This window comes from Akebia trifoliata, chromosome 3, assembly GCF_017979445.1.
Source record: "Akebia trifoliata isolate Shusen 1 chromosome 3, ASM1797944v1, whole genome shotgun sequence".
NCBI classification, from domain to species: Eukaryota; Viridiplantae; Streptophyta; class Magnoliopsida; order Ranunculales; family Lardizabalaceae; genus Akebia; species Akebia trifoliata.
The window spans coordinates 57,273,918-57,294,682 of NC_141377.1; the positions used below are offsets into that span (position 1 = coordinate 57,273,918).

General features: G+C 33.8%; 1 protein-coding gene across 1 annotated transcript; it reads left to right on the forward strand.

The window, feature by feature from the left end:
• The first annotated feature begins 7,215 nt into the window (after window positions 1-7,215).
• Window positions 7,216-8,688, forward strand: LOC147408286 (inositol-tetrakisphosphate 1-kinase 1-like). Its single transcript, XM_086437211.1, has one exon. The coding sequence runs from the start codon at window positions 7,558-7,560 to the stop codon at window positions 8,509-8,511; it is 954 nt and encodes a 317-aa protein (XP_086293337.1). The 5' UTR covers window positions 7,216-7,557; the 3' UTR covers window positions 8,512-8,688.
• Window positions 8,689-20,765: the final 12,077 nt, after the last annotated feature.

A 20,765-nucleotide genomic window follows, 5' to 3' on the forward strand; every position in this document is an offset into this window, starting at 1 on the left:
CCTGTTGACTATTGCTTATTTTATTGACCACCTTAGCAAGGGAATGATTTTGGTCACGATGATTTTCACCCTATTCGGTTAAGTGAATGTGGGATCAAAAATTGATTTGATACAATAATATTGATTAATTATAAATAAAAAAGGAAATTATTAAAAGAGGGTTAAATATTTTAATATTTATAAAAAAGATTTTTTTTTTTAATTACCAAAAACAAATTAAGTCGTTGGACAATTCAATGTTTTAGTCACTCGTAAGACTGTCCAATGTTTTAATGTGTTAAAATACATTATTTTACAAAAAATGCACTCTGAATGATTAAAATGTTGGACTGTCCAACATTTTAATAGCTTGCTTTGACACCCCAACAACTTGGCCTCTATTTAAACGTTGGACAGTCCAACAACTTAATTTATTTTTGATAATTTTTAAATAATATATTCTTTTTGTAAATATTAAAACATTTAACCCTCTTTTAATAATTTTCCCTTATAAAAAATGTGTTTAGAGCATCTCCATTGGTAATGTTATATTTTTCTTTCTCAATTTCATTTTTTGAGACGATAAAATGCATAAATGTTATATTTTGCATGAGCCCTTCAAATGCTTTATCTCAAGAAAATGTCATGGGTACGCTTAGATGACAATTTAGTTAAAAAAATGTTCAAAAAGATATTTTTTTTAAATTTATTTTGACGGTAATTTTCAAAACAAACACACACACACACACACAAAAAGACATATTTTATTACTTATTAAAAGATATTTTAACAAATTTTGAGATATGTTAAAATCAATGTAAAAAATAGCACCGATTTTAACATATGCTATATTTGAAAGTCCCCTTGAGACTTGTGTTGGAGGTATTTATGGGAGGTTGTTTCAAAATTTGGAATTGCCACCCAATTTGAAATGTCGTTTGGAGATACTCTAAGAGCATCATTGGTGTTGGGTTTTGTTGACTTGTTTATAAGTATCACGATAACACACATTTCAAGGATATTTATCTTTGTATAACTATCAACAGGTGGATCTTGAGTTTACCGTCATTTTTTTTTCACGAGTGACTGGAATCAAACCATTTTATTTAAAATTTAAATATCTAATATGGATAAGGTTATAAAGATCTTCTTTGATGATATTATTTTATGGTAAATCAACTAACATATTAGAAGTTATTGAACGTTAAAATACTATTAATTTATATAAATTTATCTCTCAAATGTCCGCTTATCGTTGGTATGGTGAGATATCCAAGGAAATCGAAGGGCACAGTCATGTATGCATATTCCAAATTCTCTATATATTGGTTAGTTTATACTCATTCTATATTTGTATTTATATTTGCAGGGATCGCATGATTATGATATTAGTAATACAAGGGAATTCCTTGTACTCGTTATATTGATGAAGACCATCCTCGATAAAAAGTCCACTTTTTTACATTTTTAATCCTTATGAAAAGACACTTGAGATTGAAATATGAAGAACAAAAAAGGGTATCTGGACTATAAACTGGCCGCAAAAACTACTGGGACTAATTTAAGATATTTGGACGAAATACATATAATCAAAGAACAATTGTTGATGACACGACTACACAAAGAAAAGGGGAAATTATTAAAAAAATCAAAAATAATAAATATTTATTAAAAAAATCCTAAATTTAACGAAATTCATTATGGAAATCTAGTTCGACCCTTTATTAAATTTAGGATTTTCTTAATAAATATTTATTATTTTTATTTTATTTTTATAATTTCCCTTAAAGAAAATGATGTTAAGAGTATGGGCAGAACCAGGATTTTCTTGTAGTGGGGATTGGAGGGAAATGGGGAGAGAGGTGAGGGAGTGGGGAAAATGGGGTATGTAATATTCAATGTCGAGGAGTCGTCTATATGGAGATTTCTCTTTGTCCACATGTTTGGACTAGAGATGAAATTGCGTTAATACGAGCTCATGTATATAATTTCAGCTTGCTCATATTAATATATACAATAGGCACACATCTCATCTCAAATATGACAGTTGGAATATAATTTTAACACTAACACATCGTTGGGAGGCTTGAATTTTTTATTTTCCTTGGTTTAAAAAAACTTGATGCCATTCTTTTGTAAAGTCTTGTACAATATATTTTGTGCCCACTAACTCCCTTGGAGTATTTTTGATGACCTATGCACAAACAATCTACTTGTCCGATGGTTTTTAGTTAGTAGATCTAATATTTTTTCACCATTGGTTATTGATCTTTTAATTTGATCATGTTTTACTACTCAAATGACACATGTATTACTAATCAATCATTTTTTTCTATCTATAATTCTAAAAAGAGATGACATGACCTAAAAATCACGGGAGTGCTAGATCCAATTAAGTGTGTGAGAGATTTTCAAGGAAAGACATCAAATCTTTTATTTTAATGAAAATAGTGAAGTATTCCCTACCACTATGTTTGGATTGAGAGAAGGGGAGATAAGAGAAACTCATTAAGAGAAGATAAGGGAAGCGAAGAGAAGAGAAACTCAATTTCTCTCCACCATGTTTGAATCGACGGGAGAGAACTTGGGACAATTTTAGAATTTTAAATTATCTTTAAAGAGATCTAGGGGCAGAGTTGAAATTATAAAATATTTTGAAAAGGTATCTATCCTCTTCTCCCCACTTTTGGAGAGAAAGAAAACTCACATTTTTTTTTCTCTCCTCTTCTCTCTTCTCTCCCTACTTAATGATTCAAACGAGAGAAAAGATGGGAAACTCATTTATTTTCTCTTCTCTTTGTTCCATTTCTCTCAATCCAAACACAACATAAGGGATTGTCAGTGTTTGCGAGCTTTGCATGGTGTTTTTTTCTTCTTCCTCTTTTTCGAATAGCTCATCTTAAACTTGTTCTCTTAGTAGTCCCAATAATTTTCTCAATAATATTCCTTTAACAATGATAATAAAAGCATATTCATGAACTAAATGTCTCTCGTTAATTTATTGTTTATAAATAAATAATTTATTCTCTTTAGACCTAAGGAATTGTAAACATTGGAAAATTTGATAACCCAGATACTTTATTCTCCAATACGATTATATTAAACAGAAGAACAAGTTACAAGAAGTTGTAAAACTGAATAAGTACCTACTACATGATCTTATCATAATTATGATATGATGCATTTGATGCACCTTAATACGCTACATCATAATTAATACTCTAACACTCTCTCACAATCGTATGTTCTTTTGAAGAATAAACATACAATTGATCACATAACCTTCAATCTCTTTGATGATGTCATAACTTGATTATTGATGCATAGCCAAAGCATCGATCTTGCTCATTGAAGATCACCACTGAATTTTGATGAATATGATTATCAATTGTGTGCCCTTAATAGATATGAAGAAGCCCTCTTGATGGTTGCCCAAGAAAGACGATGGATTATGTACCACATGTGTAGAATACGAGGAGCATTGTACTCAACTGATGGGCCTCGATTGGGCCATTGTTGATTTAGGCAAAGACCAAAATCTAAAAGATTTTAATCAAAAAGTGATTTGATGATCAAATGGTCTCTGATGGGGCTCAACATCAACCTTTCCATGGGCTTGAACATTGGCAATGATTTCTATGGACCTTGAAAAGAGAACGGGCCTCAATGGGCCAAAGTGAGCTTGATCATAAGAGATTCAAAACTCAAACAATGAGATTGATCGAGTTGGTCTCAACCGATGAGGCTTTAGCCAAACGAAAGACCTCTTTTGGGCCATTACCCATAAACAATCTTTGTTGTTACTTGATCCCAAACATTCAAAGTAATTGGACTAATACTTCTCAAAAAGATGTAAATGGTTAGATTGCGAGTTGGGGGCAAATCAAACCCAAAAAGAAACGATTTTGAAGTCTTCTTTGAAGACATGAGAACTGGGCATGCTTCTACAATCTGAAAGGGCATGATATGTGTTTGTTGGATGGTCTCAATGATTATAATATGAGAAACAAAGAGACGTACGTGACCCAGAGTTAGAATCCAAGAGCGCGACCAGCCTGATCATAAGATACGAGCCGATCATGACTTTGATACCATGTAAACGTTTGAAAAACTGCTCTACTTTAACATGAATGACCCACTATAGAATAGTTCCTTTTTAAGTTACGATACAAGTTGTTTTCCACTTGACAAAGAACATTGCTTTTCTTTTATTTTTAATCGAGCTATGGACAAGATAGGAATTGTGTGCAGTAAGACAAGTAATCAATCAGAATCATCAATTCATATTGATAAACAAATCATCATTAGTGATTCAAAATAAAGCTAACAAATCATATGGTTATAGGCATTAAATTGAGTTGATCTTTCTGCCCTACCCGATCTTCTAGTTTGGCCCATGAATGTTAGACCCCTCATCGTTGTTTATGAGACCACACTTGAATGATCCCATTACACAAAGTGTCAGTGACACTACTTTAGGCATCCCATGGTCCGCCCTTTGATGCAACACAAAATATTGTCGGATTAGCGATGTGAAACCATTGAATTTGAGGAATATTTCTCCAGAAAGTCTGACATAAAAAAATCAGCTTATATTCCAAAAAATTTAACTCATATAAGACAAAATACTTTGACTAGGATTTTGACAATTAAACGTTACCCATACATACATCTATGTAATAAAACGCAATTGATAGTGTTTTGGAACTCACTTTGTTTCATTTATTCTTTCCCTCCCTTAATTTTAATATATTTTCTTTTTTACTAATATTTTAATTCATTTAATTATTTTTCATCTTTTATTTCTTTAATCTTAAAAATTTTATAACAATTTTGTGGGTTAAACTTTCCATCAAGCTATAATTTCACATGACCTACTTTATTTATTTTTTATTCTTCACTTTCTTTAATTTTATTATATTTTTTCTTCTATCTATTTAGTCCACTTTATTTATTAATTTCATTTTTTACTCTTTCGATCTTAAGGTTTTTTAATAATACCCTCCAACTTTTTTTTCTCCCACTTTGACCCTTTTAACTAGAGAGAGGATGTTTGTGTCATAGGCACGTGTGAACTCTAGTGTGTATATATATGTGAGTCAAGTTCAACAACCAATTTCCTTTTTAAAATTTTCTCTTATATGAGCTAAAAGCTTGGGAATTGGCTAATTTCTTGTGAGGATGATCGTTATGGTGAGGAGATCATCCTAAAAAAAAAAAAATCAACAAATTTTTAAACTTCTAACCCTGTTAAAAGTGATTCAAAATTCACGATAAAAATTGACAACTCACGATTCTTCAACTTATAAACTGGGGTTAGAAGTTTCAGATTCACAAAAAATCAGCAAATTCTGAAATTTCTAACCCCAATTTATAAGTTGAAGAATCGCAAACTATTAATTCTTACTGTTAATTTGTAAACCACTTTTGATAGGGTTAGAATTGTAGGGCTGGCAACGGATCGGTTCAGTATCGGATTAATGCCACTCCAATATTGATTCGTTTTTTTTTATTATTTTTAAATGTACCCTATATGATCCAAATGGATTAATGAATATACGAACCGAATCCAATCCGTTTCATTTCATCCCTAATTTGAAATCGATCTGGTTAGATCCGAACACATGCATTATGTTCAAATTATCAATTTCAAAAATTTACATTCCTACTATAAATATAGAGGGAAATCAAAAAGCCTAAGTCATTTTATCTATATGTATTTATATGAAATTAAGAATAATAACAAAAATTATTGAAATATTTCGGATCAGATTAGGGTACATTTGAATCCGATCTGAAATTATTTCGGATCCAAGATTTTATTTCGAATCCGATCCAAAAATTCAATTTTTATATTTTTTTGGATCAGATCGATTCATACTAATTTAGACATCGCGTATATTTCGGATCATTGCCAACAGGGGCGGAGCCAGGATTTTCTTATAGTGGAGGCAAACTATGATTAGTTATATAGTTGAAGAACTTGAATGGTGGGAAAATTATTTGTGCTAGAAAATAGGATTGGAGGGAGGTGAGGGTATGGAGGCAAAAATTGGAGGGAGGTGAGGGTGTGGGGGCAAATAGGGAGAGAGGTGAAGGAGTGGAGACGAATGGGACATGTAATTAGTTGAAAATATAGGGGTGTCTCAAAGTTCTGTGGGGGCAATTGCCCCCTCCAGCTCCTTACTAGCTCTACCCCTGATTGCCAACTTTAGTTAAAATGTTCAAAATATGTCGATTTTTTTTGTGAGAATGATCTTCTTATCATAGAGATTATTATCTTAAAAAAAATCAGTCAATTTCAAAAATTTTAGCCCATACAAGACAAATTTTTTACTCCTATTTTGACAATCTAATATTGTCCATATATTTTAAAGAATTTTGTCTTCTACAACGTTGAAGCATCGAATGTTTTGTTTGTGATAGTTTTAACTTATTTATGGACTGAATCAGACTAATATGATTTTCAATCGAGTTGTGATGAAATGACGCGCTACCACGAAAGCGGACTGTATACGGTTCACGTGGCAAGTGCATCATACATTTTTTTTCTTGGGATGCATAAGGACAGAGATGTACGATTCTAGACAATTGACACGTGAACCACGTATGTGTCAGTACGTCATTTGATCATTAATCCTTTACCATGGACGTTACAATCAACAAAACATAGAGTTACGTGCCAATAACTGCAAATTCACCTCAAAAGACGCAACGATTTGGCAATTAGTAGGATCTTTCCTACGATATCCGATATTAGTAGGATCTTCCCTACGATATCCGATACGTTTTGGAGGAATCCGCAAAGAATATCCTCTTACACTAATCATGCAAACCATTTCACCGAAGGTTAGCTTCTAATGGCAAATGTTCGTGCGGGAATCTCTAGGATATCCTCTTATACAGAATAATTAGTTGAACAGTAGAATCTCTCTCAAAGAATACCTCATTGATTAGTCACGAAAACATTTCAACCTCGACCCCACCTTCCAACTTTGACATCGTTCACAAGTCAAAACACCGACAGCTGGACCCCACATGTCTTGACGATCCGCGGCGTTGAAGAATTGCAGTCGGCCATCCATCGCCCGTCCACGCTTTGAGGTGCAGCGAATGGTTTTCCAAAATATGCCACGTGGAAGATTCAGTCATTTCACCCAACACTCTCCATCTAACCAGGGTTAGTTTACTTAACTAGGGTTTCATACCTACTCGAACCTCTATATATATTCCAGTGCCCTCTCCAAGGCCATAGTCTTTCCCTCTGCGATTCTTCATTCCTCTTCCTTCACTCTCCTTCTGCGATTTTTGATTATTCTCTCTCTCTCTCTCTCTATGATTCTTTTTTTTTGTTCGAAGAACCGAAATTTCGATATCGATTAAAGAGCAGAGAAGCGCTAATTTCGAGGAGAATCCAAAAAAAATTCTAATTTCGATATCAGTATAAGAGCAGAATACGCCTCTGGAATTCTTGATTTTGAATCCAGTTGGTTTTCATTTCTTGTCGATTTCTGGTACGAATGTTCTTGCATTTTTCTTACTCAAACCATTGCAGATCGAAAGTTTCAAAGAACAGAGATGTCGGATCCAATTAGACGGTACAGTATAGGTTACGCACTTATACCAAAGAAGCAACAAAGCTTCATCCAACTTTCTTTGGTGAATCTTGCGAAGGAGCGTGGTATCGATCTCATCCGCATCGATGCAGATAAACCCTTAATAAATCAAGGTCCATTCGATTGCATCATTCACAAATTATCTGGTGAAGAATGGAGAAATCAGTTGGAGGAGTACTCTTCCAAGAACCCTAATGTGCCTGTAATCGATCACCTGGATTCAATCGAAAGGCTTCGCAATCGAATTTCCATGCTCGAAATAGTTTCTGAATTGGAGATTTCTCAGAAGAAAGAAACATTCGGAATCCCTAAACAAATTGTGATATATAAGTCGGAGGCATTGTTGGACTCTGCTACATTGGAAAGATTGAAGTTTCCAGTAATCGCGAAACCTCTTGTCGCAGTTGGGAGTGTGAAGGCGCACCAAATGTCTCTCGTGTTTAATCGTGATGGATTGAACAAGCTGAAAGCACCAATTATCCTTCAAGAATTTGTGAATCATGGTGGTGTAATCTTTAAGGTTTATGTGGTTGGTGATCACGTGACGTGCGTCAAGCGAAAGTCGTTACCAGATGTTACAGAAGAAAAATTGAGGAGTTCAACGAAGGGTTCACTTTTCTTCTCACAGATATCAAATTTGACGACTCAGGATAGGATTGATGATAACTATTACGAGACAATGGAACTCAAGGAAATCGAGATGCCTCCATTAAGCTTCGTTACAGATATCGCGAGAGGGTTGGGACGGATAATGGGATTACATCTTTTCAATTTTGATGTTATTAGGGATGTTAGTGTGGGGAACCATTACCTTGTAATTGATATTAATTACTTCCCAGGATATGCTAAGATGCCATCGTACGAAACTGTTTTGATGGATTTCCTTTGCGACATCGTCACCGGAAATCAGAAATAAGAGAACCAAAATTCAGATGCTGATTGTATATTTTTCCATTGGGACTGGAGATAGGTATTTCACAAATACTTTTTATGTTTTAGGGACTAGGGATTTTTAAAGTTGTATTTCAATTTTGAATGTATCTCAATGCTTACAAGCCATTCTAATGAACACAATGTTTTGCCATTTTTTCAATTATATTTTTAATGTTTTTGCTTTCACCTAATGGGCTGTGTATACTTATTATTATCTTTTAGATTGATGGATTTGATCAATTGTTAGAAAACAATCAGTTTTTATTGCTTACTTAGTGGTGCAATCAAAATTTTCCCATCATTATATAAAATGAAAGTAAATCTTGTTCTCTTTCTTACTATCGTTAGTGAATTTTGGGCAAGCTAGACATCTGATGAATTTTGTTCAAATTTACAATTATGTGGAGTAGATTATGACAAAAGGACTATTTCTGTGAATAATCTGTTTGAAGACAATATTAACGATTATAAAATGATGGGATCCACCCCCTCCCCCCCCAACAATTATATGGAGACAAAAATAACAGAAGGAAGACAAAGTATATCTCTATGAATTTTGCTCAAATTTACTTTCCAATAAAATTATTTCCATTAGCAGCATGGAATTGAGATTTTAGGTAAAAGTTAAAGCTGTTGGCTGAGATTTTAGGTAAAAGTCCCTTATCGAAAGAACAAGTTATTTCAGGAGTTATTCAGAAGAGTTAAAATAAACTGGGAACTTTGATGAGAGAAACTTGTTGATGTAGGACATCTACAATCCTAGTTAGAGCTTTACTAGTATTTCTATTTATACTTCTAATAAGATTTTTATTTCATAGTTATGTTAAGAGTACAATTCCTTGTTAGTTTTTAATTTGTTTTTATTATTTAGACTATAATTAGAATTGTTTAGAAGTCTCCAATTTGAGTTCTAATAGGATTAGAAAGTTAATATTATGTTATAGATAGGTTAGGAATATTAATTTTTAGTATTTTAGTAGGATTACAAGTTGTTATGATGGAGTTATCTATATAAAGAGCTCTAAATCCGAAAATCAATAATGAATTCAATTATCTTTTCTTTTTTAATTACTTTTTTTTTTTAACTTTATACTTTATTTTCTTTCAAGCTATTGCTTGTTTATCAATTGAATCTATTGATTCAACTTGATTTTGAGTGTTCCATTGAACACGATCTATCAAATCTATTGATTCACACGCTTTCGCTACGTCACTTGTATGGTTGAAACGATGGCTCTTCTTTATTTTAAATGTAGCTTCATTTAGGATTTAAATTGAGATCCTAATATTCATTTTTAGGTAGTGGGTCTGGTAAAATGGTTGGATAGTCAGAGCTACATGATCAACTGATATGAACTGACAGCATAACAAATAAGGGTCTGTTCTGAAGGCATAGTTACCTGAGTCGAGTTGCAACTCTTGTCACTGAACTCCACTTCATTTGTTGGGATCACAAACTCTTAGAAGTTGCAACTCATCGAAATCTCCAACTCCCTAATTGGGCATAGTTAGAGTTGTGACTCCCACCAGAAAGGTATGCAGTTACAAATTTTTCCATAACTAAAACCGACCATGCCTAGGCCATCCCATTATGATCGATGTCAACATTCCATGTCGCGAATGCTGTAATTACTCCAATTCCAACTTCCATGGGCAGCTAATTGCTGGAGTTCATTTCGAGATTTTATTATGTCAACTTTCAGTACTCCTTATTCAACTCCTACAGCCGTGTCTTCTAACTGGCTTCTCAAAAGTGATTAATAGAAGTGGTGGAAAGTACAACGATATAGGAAAATTAGGGAAACTTGCACAATTTTTTATTTTTTTTAAAGGTAAATGCTTGGTTAGTACATGCATATTGTTAATTGTTAGCATAAGAAGTATGAGCCTACGACCTGGGAACAACCTCCACAAGTCTTACCAGCGAAGTGGTACTTCTTACAATATTAGGACAATTAAAATTCATTTAATTTCATCTGAATCCCCTAATAACATAAAGAAAGGTGAGAGACCAAGTTATTAACTAAATTGACAAAAAAGAATATAGTCATGATAGTTTAGAGGACTGGAGTGTAGAAACCTGATTTGGATTTATAGTTTAAAATCCACCACTAGGGCAGGATTTAAGAGCATTAAGCCTTAAGTTGAAAATATTTAACTTAGGAACATATTTTACGTGTCTCAACCTGGTAAATTAGGATGGATGCTAGTGTACACCATTTAGTTAGTCAATGCAAATTTGGATTGCATATTGTTCTAGGCATACATGACGATTGTTTATTCACCAAACACACCACAATGTTTAGACCCCAAAAACACTTCAACATAGATCACCGAGTGGAAGGAATCGGAAGGACAAAGTTTTAAAAAAGAGAGCATGTATGAAGGATTATAGGAATGAGCTCAATGTCATGAAGACACATATGGCACATGTTTTGATAGAATGTCTTATTACAAATCGAATGGCCAATCATTAAAACACTGAAAGCTAAGCAAAACAGCACAAGGATATGGAATGGATTCTTTGATTGGAACCAGAGCACTCTCTTAACACTCGATTAATGCATTATTATTTCGCATGGGTGATAAAAAAAAAGTACTAACACTAGGAATGGGGTCCACTACAATTTACCATGATTTATGAGCATTCCCACAGTTGTTAACTTAGTGAAGATATTGCCATTAAGACTTTGAGAGGAGGATATATATATATATATATTTTGGGTTGTTTACTTTAAGAGCAGAATGATCATGTTGCATGAATTAGGAAAACCAACAGGTCTTGGGAGGAGGAACGAATATGTTGAGGAAAGTTTTCCATTTAGTTTGTTTGACAAGCATTTACAATCGATCTTACTTCAAACGAGGTGCATATTGAACATAATTTACTTCGATAATGCTATAGTTCATGGTATGGTGGGAAAAAATCTACGGGATCACCATTTCCTCAAATTAGTTCATTTGATTGAGGCCATTCTTTTTGCTGCAGAGAAGAAAGCATGTTGCGTTGGTATCAAAGTGCCAACATTTTTTCTCTTCAAACAGCAAAGTCCTATTATTAGGTATAAGCGTGCGAGCTGTACTCTTGCATTTTTGTCTCAAACCATGATGATGAATGAGGGTTGCAATGGGCTGAACTCTCGCGTGAAAATAAAGTTAGATCTCTTCACATGGATTCAAATACATTGATTTGATTCATGTTACACATCCTCTAGAAATGAATCACATCATATCCAGGCACAATGATAAGTGCCTAAGGGCGAATATGGTACCATCTGGAAATAATGTGCTACAATGATGTTTGGTTGTGACAAAGAGTTGGTAAGATCCTCACTAGTGATTCTTTGAATCAATTTAAAAGGTCTTAGACCCAGCGCTCTGGTTGTTGATATGTTGCAATCAATGTTATTAAATAGCATATGTGACCAGCATAGGCTGTGTGCATATGTGAAATCGTATATTGGTCATAATTTTTTTTTTTTGAAAAATCAAAAAAAAAAAAAAAAAAAAAAGGAAAAAAATCATAAAAAATCTCAATAATTTATGTAAGACTCATAAATATGCATATGATATAAAAAATCAACAAAACTTTATGAAATTCAAGTAAAAAACTTCGAATCTTTTTAAAAAATGTAAGTGAAAAATTACAAATTACAAAGCATAGTTTTTAATAAATCTGATTTGCATCATATTCCACACAACCATCCCAAATCCATTGGGGATTAACATCAGGATCGCCGCTTTTGCCATCATCACCTGAATCATCACCTTCTTCTACATACATCTCTTCCTCTTTTGTTTCTTCATCATCTGTTCTCATTAATTTCTCATCTACTTCCAATGGTTCTTCAGCTTCATCTTCATCCTCATTCTCTTCCTCTTGTATCTTGTCTTTCTCTTGTAATCTTAAGCATCCTCCCCTTCTTCTTTGGTCTGAGCTTTCTTTAGGTGCTGGTGCAAAAGTTGCTTCCTCAACTTGGGCCTAAGTTAAGTCTTCTCCTTCAAACACCGGCTCTTCCCGTGCATCGGTGAGCTACGGATGATCTCCACCCAAGTCTTTAATGGAGATCAGGTTGTAAAATCTCGGATTCTCCTTCATTTGCTTGAATCTTTCATGCAATTTTTTATTGTATTGCACAAAGACCAAATCATTGAGCTTCTTCTACTTAAGTCTATTTCTCTTCTTTGTATGAATCTGTTCAATGCATAATAAATTTTAACTTAAGTTAGTAACTACTAACTACTAACTAACAACAAGTAACAAGTTAAGTTGTTAGTTTGTTATACCATCTCAAATGTGCTCCAATTACATTCACATCCTGATGTCGAATATATTAGGCCAAGTATTCTTATAGTCAATCTCTTCAAAGTTGGATCCTTTGTAATTGGATAAACTTCATAAGCGGACCACCAATCGGCTGTATTTAAATTATAAGTTATGAGTATTTTAATTTAAAATACAAAGTATAAACAAAGACAAAATATATATTTAATTTTTTTTAATTATTTATACTTACTTGGAATCTTCGTAGTTTTATGTCTTTTTACAATTGCCCTTCCGAAAATTCATTCACAGTTCTTATATCGATCTAGCTGCAACGAGATCCTATCTTGTTCTTCCTGTGTTGGAATCATCTTTTCCAAAACATCAAGGAATTCAAACCATATGCGCCGAATCCGCCTCATCACGATTGGCGGATTGGAAGTATACGGTTGAATTAAGGATGTAGGCAGCCGAATATAAGGCAGATGACATTTGGTTACCCCATCTCTTATTATAATATCAACTCCTTTGTTATAATTTATTTATCTATATTGATTATTTTCCTTAATTTTGTCAATTGCTTTTTTCCATAAAGGTCATAAAATATAACCTATGGGTGACTTTTGATCGCCATCTACTAATCTAAGCACTGTAATTAAAAGCATGGAATCTCTAAGTGTTTTAACAACACCTGTCCAAAATTTTTGGGACAAAATAATTTGGGCAACCAATTTGCCTTCAGGCTTTTTAGACCAAGGCCAGTTGTTCCAATTAGCTGACACTACAAAGCTTCTAAGTTCTACCTTTTTACCATGAAGGTTTTGTAGTATCAGAAAGGCAGTAGAAAAACGTGTTATTATAAGTCTAAGTAAATTACCATTTATATGAGCGCGCATTCTTTGTAAAAGTAAAACATGTTTATACATAAAAACAACTACTTTCTAGCTTTAGCTACAATACATATATGCAAGTTACCTATATCTTCTAATATGAGATCTATGCAATGTGCCACACATGATGACCAATATAAATGAGGTCTCTTAGCCATTAAGAGACAACCGACAGCCACATAGGCGGCGACATTGTCTGTTACAACTTGGAAAACATGTTCATTGCCAATTTCATCAATTGTTTTATCTAACAATTGAAATAAATACTTGGCTGTATGAGAATGGATCAAAGCATCCACAGATTTAAGGAACATTGTTCCTGTTGGACAGTTAACTAAAAAGTTCATTATTATTATACCAGTTCTATCTGTTCATTTGTCGGCTATTAGAGTACATTCATAGGTTTTCCAAGATTCTCGATATTCAGTAATTAAACCTTGGGTAAACTTTACCTCTTTCCTTAGATATGGCTCTCGTGTTTCATGGTATGAAGGTGGTTTGAGGCCACGTCCAAATTGACCAATCACTTTCACCATTACTTTGAAGCTTCTTAGTTTAACGATGTTGAAAGCAATACCGGTTTGGTATAACCATGTAGCTATGTATTGAATGGTAGTTTTCCTATCTTTAGTACCACGTTATATGGTTGTGTGAGTAGGACCTTTACCTTTTGCTCTTTGATCGATCACATCCTTTGGATGTAGTCTACACCACTTATCAAGTGGACCACATGCTCGAGCTCTTTGTGGGGGAGGAACCGGTGGTTGACTACGTCCTGTCGACGTAGGAGGAGTATTATATGCGACGATGTCATCGTCGTACTCATCATTCCCACCACCTTTAATGTAACTTTCTAAGTTCATTGCATCAACTTGTTTTTTCTTAGAAGTCTTATCCATGTATTCAGTGATTTCTCTTCGGATCTCAGGTGTAACCTTATCACATGCCCTTGCATTTGATCCCAACACATGCACTAGATGTTGTTTGTGGCGTGCAATGCCACCTTGGCTTATGTAGCCGCATAGCTCACACACAACTTGACTTTTTTCGTTTGCATTACGATAATGCCCATATTTCCAATTGTGGTAATTAGACTTTGGCCTTAGGGAATAGTTGGCCGACGAGGAAGACATGATGGTCGTATTAGTGATAGTGAATGTGTGATGTAAATATGTAATATTCTTCTAAATTCTAATGTGTGAATGTGACTTTGTTTTAATTTAAAACTTCTAAATTCAAAGTTCAAGGCTCTAGGTAATCAAAATGTGAGTCAAAGGATGTTCTAAATTCTATTTCTAATCTAACTTCTAAGTTCTAACTAAGTAAGTTATATATATATATATAAATATCTCAAGTCAAGAGTGAAGAGTTGAGATTTGATTTTGGAATGAAATATAAAAATGATGGTGAGTTGACTTGAGACTCGAGAGTTGAGACTTGAGAAGATGATGGTGAATGCTTGATGATTGATGATGTATAAGTATAATGTACTGAATCTTTGATCTTGATGCTTGAGTCTTGTATACTTGTTGTATAACTTGTATTCTTGGGCAACCAATCTTGATTCTTGATCTTGTTTCTTGAATCTTGATCTTGAATTCTAGATTCTTCAATGGACAATGCTTGAGTTGAAGGCTTGAAGTTTGACTTGAATGCTTGATGAATGATGATGAATCTTGAGTCTTGATCTTGAGACTTGAGAGTGGAGAGTCTTGACTCTTGATCTTGAATCTTAGAGATGGTAGTTGTAGTAGTAGAGAGTAGAGTAGAGATTAGAGAGTGGTGAATAGAGAAGAGAGTAGATAATTTGTTGTAGTAGAAGTTTTTGGTTGGGGGGGGGGGGGGGGGGGGGGGGGAGGGGGGAGGAGGGTGTATTTATAGGAAAAGTAGTGTTTAAAAGAAAAAAACCAAAAAAAAAAAAAAATTATGTGTCCTATGGTCATATTTCTGACCGTTGGACATTATGCCATCGCATATTTTTTATGGCATAATTTCACATATGCGACTATGGCATATGCGATCGCATTTGACAACACTGATTGCAATGCAACTTTGAGGCCATGGGTTCAATTAGAGATGTTGGTACTTTTTGGTGAATAAATTTCTTGTCGTAAAAATGAGGGTGCATTTGATACATAAGACTAAGTTTTCTAGAAAAAACTTGACTTTCAAACATGTTGTTAATTGTGGATTTTTGCAATGAAATCTAGAAGAAAGATTAGAATAATTAGAAAAAATAATAGCCTTTTAGAGACAAATTGATAGAGGAAAGAACTTGGAAAGGTGCATTAAATGTATCTACGTGGGATGAATGACCAACTCTGTTGGGAGCATGGATAAATAATTTCTAGGGATATCAAAAGGGAAAAAAAACAATCACAAAATAAAATTTGTTGGGGGTGGTAATGGCCAAAATATTATTAAACAAAGAACATTCTACAAGACTTGGCAATTAGTCTTCTAAAAATGTTTTTGAACTTATGCACTGCAACATTAGTAAGGATGCTTGTAGAGATGAGACATTTGGTAAGATTGATGGAAGAAAGGTACCTTAGAGTGTCAGCTTTTGATTTTTTAGGTTCAATATCCATAAAGATAAGAGATGATGAGGATGCAACTTGGAGTTTCACTTCTAAAATATTATTTGACCCACAAGGATCAATCAAATTGAAGTAAAAATATTTCAAGACAACCTTAAGAATTAAGATCGACTATGTTTAAAGTAGTTGAATAATGGTCAGTCAAGAAACATGTTTAAAGAATGAGCGTAGTAAAGATGTGGATCTTGAAGTACATGAGTTATGAGACTAGGAAGACCAAATTCATAAATTAGATCAGTTAATGTAATCTCTGTGCCACCAACAAAGTATAATATAAAGGAAGTTGACGATACCAATGCTTTGGCGCAATTGGATGCTCTTAAAGGACGATGGGATGCCAAAAAATAGCATGGATTGAGATATTGAGAAAGGATTTAAACTTAGATATACTAATCTATATAGCTGAAGGACAAAATAGGGTTCATGTCGCATACTGCAATTTTTGGGATAATATGGTGATGACTTTACATACTCTCTGAATTTGGAATGGTCCCTCGAAAAGCTGCCTAGAAGAAAATGCATTCAACCATGGAGGGAATCCTATAACTTAGGGTTTGGATCATGTCATACTTGAAACTCGATCCACTTCGGATCTGATAACTTTAGGTGTAGATGTAGAATCCGATTTGAGAACCTATTCTATCGATTTGGGATCAACCACGTTCAGTTCCTTATGGGAACCTTTCTGATAACATGTGGGAATGTATAAATTGTTACATCTTTTGTTTAGATTCATGATGTTATATTTTATTTATCAAATCGAATTTGATCCGTTCCTGACCAGATGCAATTGTCTTCTCGGATTTGGAAACAGATGGGTCAAATAGAGAATACATACTACAAGGAAGGTGAGAAAAAGTACCTAGAAAGAACTTTTTTTGAGACCACATAATTGTAAGGTGAAAAATGGAGCTCAGTACTTAAATCATGAATATCGATTAGAACTCTGATGAAATTGGACTGCATCAAAGAAGGTATGGAATATAAGAAGGGAAACCTCATACTGGATCTCTTAACCATAACCCTAAAGCAGATTACAGCGAAGAGAAATATGGAGAACACAAAGGATCAGTACTCATACAGGAACACAAAGGTTGCCAAGATTACCACCTCATTACACAAAACCTTGAAATCTCTTTATATACAAAGACACTTTCACCACTTGAAATCAGTTGAAAAGTCTCCACTTCATTCCCCATTACTCTCCTGTCTCCCTCCACTATTTAAATCACCCCCCCCCCCCCCCCCCCCAACCCAAATGAAGTGAAGTTGAAACAGGATGAGCACTCTTTCTTAGTCTCTCCGCACCTTTCTCCTCTTAACCTTCATTGTCATTGAATTTAACCTTAAACTTCATCTAAAACCCTAATGAAACCCCCGCACTAAGGAAGAAAAAGAGGGAAGAAAAACCATTATGGACTGCACTTGGTATAGCTGCACAACCAACCCCAGAAAACCAAGCAAACCTCTGTTTGAACTCTGTTTTTAAGTTATTTTCAAGAGAAGATATAACCAACATCAGCCCGAGATGCTGAGAGATATATACGAACACCAGGCCTTTTTCAGCAGGTACAAAATTGCTCTATTTGGATATCTGACATGTATATTTTACTTTAATCTAGGATGAGATGTGAACTAACAGACTTGATCTTATTTATCAAAAAAAAGATTAACTGACTTGATCTATTTAGAACTAGATGTCAAGTGTGTAATTTTTGAAGAAATGAAGTTTTAACCACAAAGTATTCTTCTTCTTCTCATGAAAGTTGAAGATAAAATTAAACAAATTACATCCTCGAAAATCTGAACCCAGCTTTCCAAGAAACTTCCGAGAATATTCATCTGTCCATAAAGTGCCAGATCATGTCCTTTGATAACTGTCATAGTATGTCCGCTTGACATGATCTCAAAAAGGTGACAACCATCACCATAAATTCGCAGGATGTCCCAAGGAAGCCCTTCAACCACCTCATGAACTGTGTCAGTATATCATCACTCCAAAATTGGTTGCAAAAAAAAGACTAATGAAGGTCTAAGGTACATAGTTCTCTTTGATCCAAGCTAAAACTTTGTTGAACTGTAGGGTTGCAACCTGGGCAGGCTGACTCGAGTTCAACCCGATTGATGAGCTAGCCTGGGCTGAGTTATGTAGAAGATGAGTTGAGCCTGGGCTAGAATATCTCAAGCCGTCCTCAATTTGGGTTGAGGGTTCGAGTAACCCAACTCAACCCGAAGTTATATATACTAATATATAAATATTTTCATATTAGTTACATCTTTTTAAAGTAATTTTTTTGGTTATTTCTTCTTATAACTAAGGAAAAATAAAATTTGGACTCTTTTTTCCCTTATTTGAGTCCATTGCTATAGATTTCTTAAAGTTGGAAGAGTCATTTTTTTTTTTATGACAAAATGAATAGTCATTTCACTAATTGCATTGACATCAAGGACTATAGAATAAAGGGAAGCATCATCATCATCTAGAATTTTTTTTCAATTTAGTTTTTTGATTTTATCTTATTATTATTGCTTGTGGACGATTGGATATTATTAATGTGGGCTTTGATTAAACATGATCTCTCCAAATATTCTTTCAATGATGGATTTGGAGGTTGTATGCAATTTTATTTACCAATGGTTTTGTACGCTACGTTGTATTTCTTGTTCAAGATATACAATTTACTTGCTGATTAAAATGAATTTAAGGTTGTACAATGAGCCCAACCCATCCAACCCGCCCAAAATTACCTTTTCGAGGTAACTCAAGTCAACCCGATTTTAGAAGCTCAATCTCATTGAGCTTGGATTAGTGAACTCAGGAATGATGGTCGGGTTGAGGGTTCAGCCACTTGGGTTGAGCCTGGGTTTGCCCTCCAACATGCCTAGGTTGCCAGCCCTATTGAATGGAAAACTGATTTGAATTTTGAAGTCCAATTTACAGGTACCCCTCTATACTAAAGTGGGAAATCACTCCAAATCTGAATTCTAATTTACAGATACCCTACCATAGTGAAGTGGATCACAAGTACCATGTAACTCACATTGTGCATCTTGCGGTGTTACCATGATATTTCTCTCCCCATATTGCCTATGACAAATTTTTCAAGAGGTTCGCCAGGAAACTTATTTCTCTTATCTTAATGTAAGAATGCTGACCCTACAATTCACTTATGATCTCATTAAGATCATATTCAGGGAGTATTATCAGTTGGTCTTTACTTCTGATTAGGAAATTTTTCTACAACTCTCTATGTAAACCCCTCTTAGGTTTATTGTAATTTTAATTAATTAATCAATACAGTTCCGATAAATCTATGAAGTTAATCTCTTTAATCTGTAATATTGGATCAAGTCGGCAACTTTGTTGTAACAAGGGTCTCAACCTAGCGTTTTAGAAATCAGAACAAACCTGTGTCTGACCCAATTTTGTAACAAATTGGTTTGGTTCAAATAGATCAGGGATATTTGAAAGAATGATAGTTTTTTTTTTTTTTTGTTTTTTCAAACTGTCAAAATCAAGTTGGCTACCAGTTTTTGTGAACTATTTTAGATAGCAAAATATTTAGGAAGTTTCCTTCTCAAGATAAAATTCTTGGGAAGACTATATTTTCTATTATGATTTGTTTAAAAATAATAATAATAATAATAATAATAATACGTATTTAATATAATAAAGAAAATAAAAGAAGGTAATTTAGGAAAAATCACATTATAAATTTTAAAATTTTAATAAATCTAAATCAGTCCAATTAAATTAAATTAGGGTACAATTGTGATCCTGCTAATTGACTGTGAACACATTGTCAATAACATCGTACATGACTCTGGATAAAATTGAATGGAAGAACATGATTCGTTGTCGACTTCAATGACAATGAAGCATGGAACCAAAAGTTCTAGAAAACATGTCTTGATCAAACCAGAGATAAAAATTCTTCATTTGTTTCTTTGGTGAGATGAAAACTTGTAGAATGCTGACCTCAATTTTTTTTTTTTTTTGATAGTTAAAGAGAATTCATTGATTAGAAATAAAAAAAAAAAAAAAAAAGGTCGAGATGTCTACTACGTCAATTGATAAAGCTTTACTTTAATTTTCAATAGTAGATTTGGATTTTAAGTATCATAAATATGATTTAAAATATTCACTAATCACCTTCTTTGTACATTTCAAATTGATGCAATGGCATGAAGCTTTTAGGTTGGAATCTGAACATATATTGGCAAAGGTAGGTAGATTAGTTGTTTTTTTTATAGGTTAATGTAAATACCTACTAACCTTTATGAACAAGGTTAGCTTGTAAAATGGGATTGCTTTTATGTGCTCAACTTCTCTACTAATTTCAAGCTTACCCTTTTTCTCAAGATAGCAAGAACAAGAGTGAAAGAAATCTTTATTTGAAATTGCTAGTGTTTATAATGTCAAACCCTCGCAATCACAAAGAAATATGTATCTCAATTTCATAGGGGCAACCAATCAACCCTT

What these genes read in the sequence shown, in the direction of transcription:
- LOC147408286 (XM_086437211.1), top strand. Translation starts at nt 7,558, where the DNA reads ATGTCGGATCCAATTAGACGGTACAGTATAGGTTACGCACTTATACCA.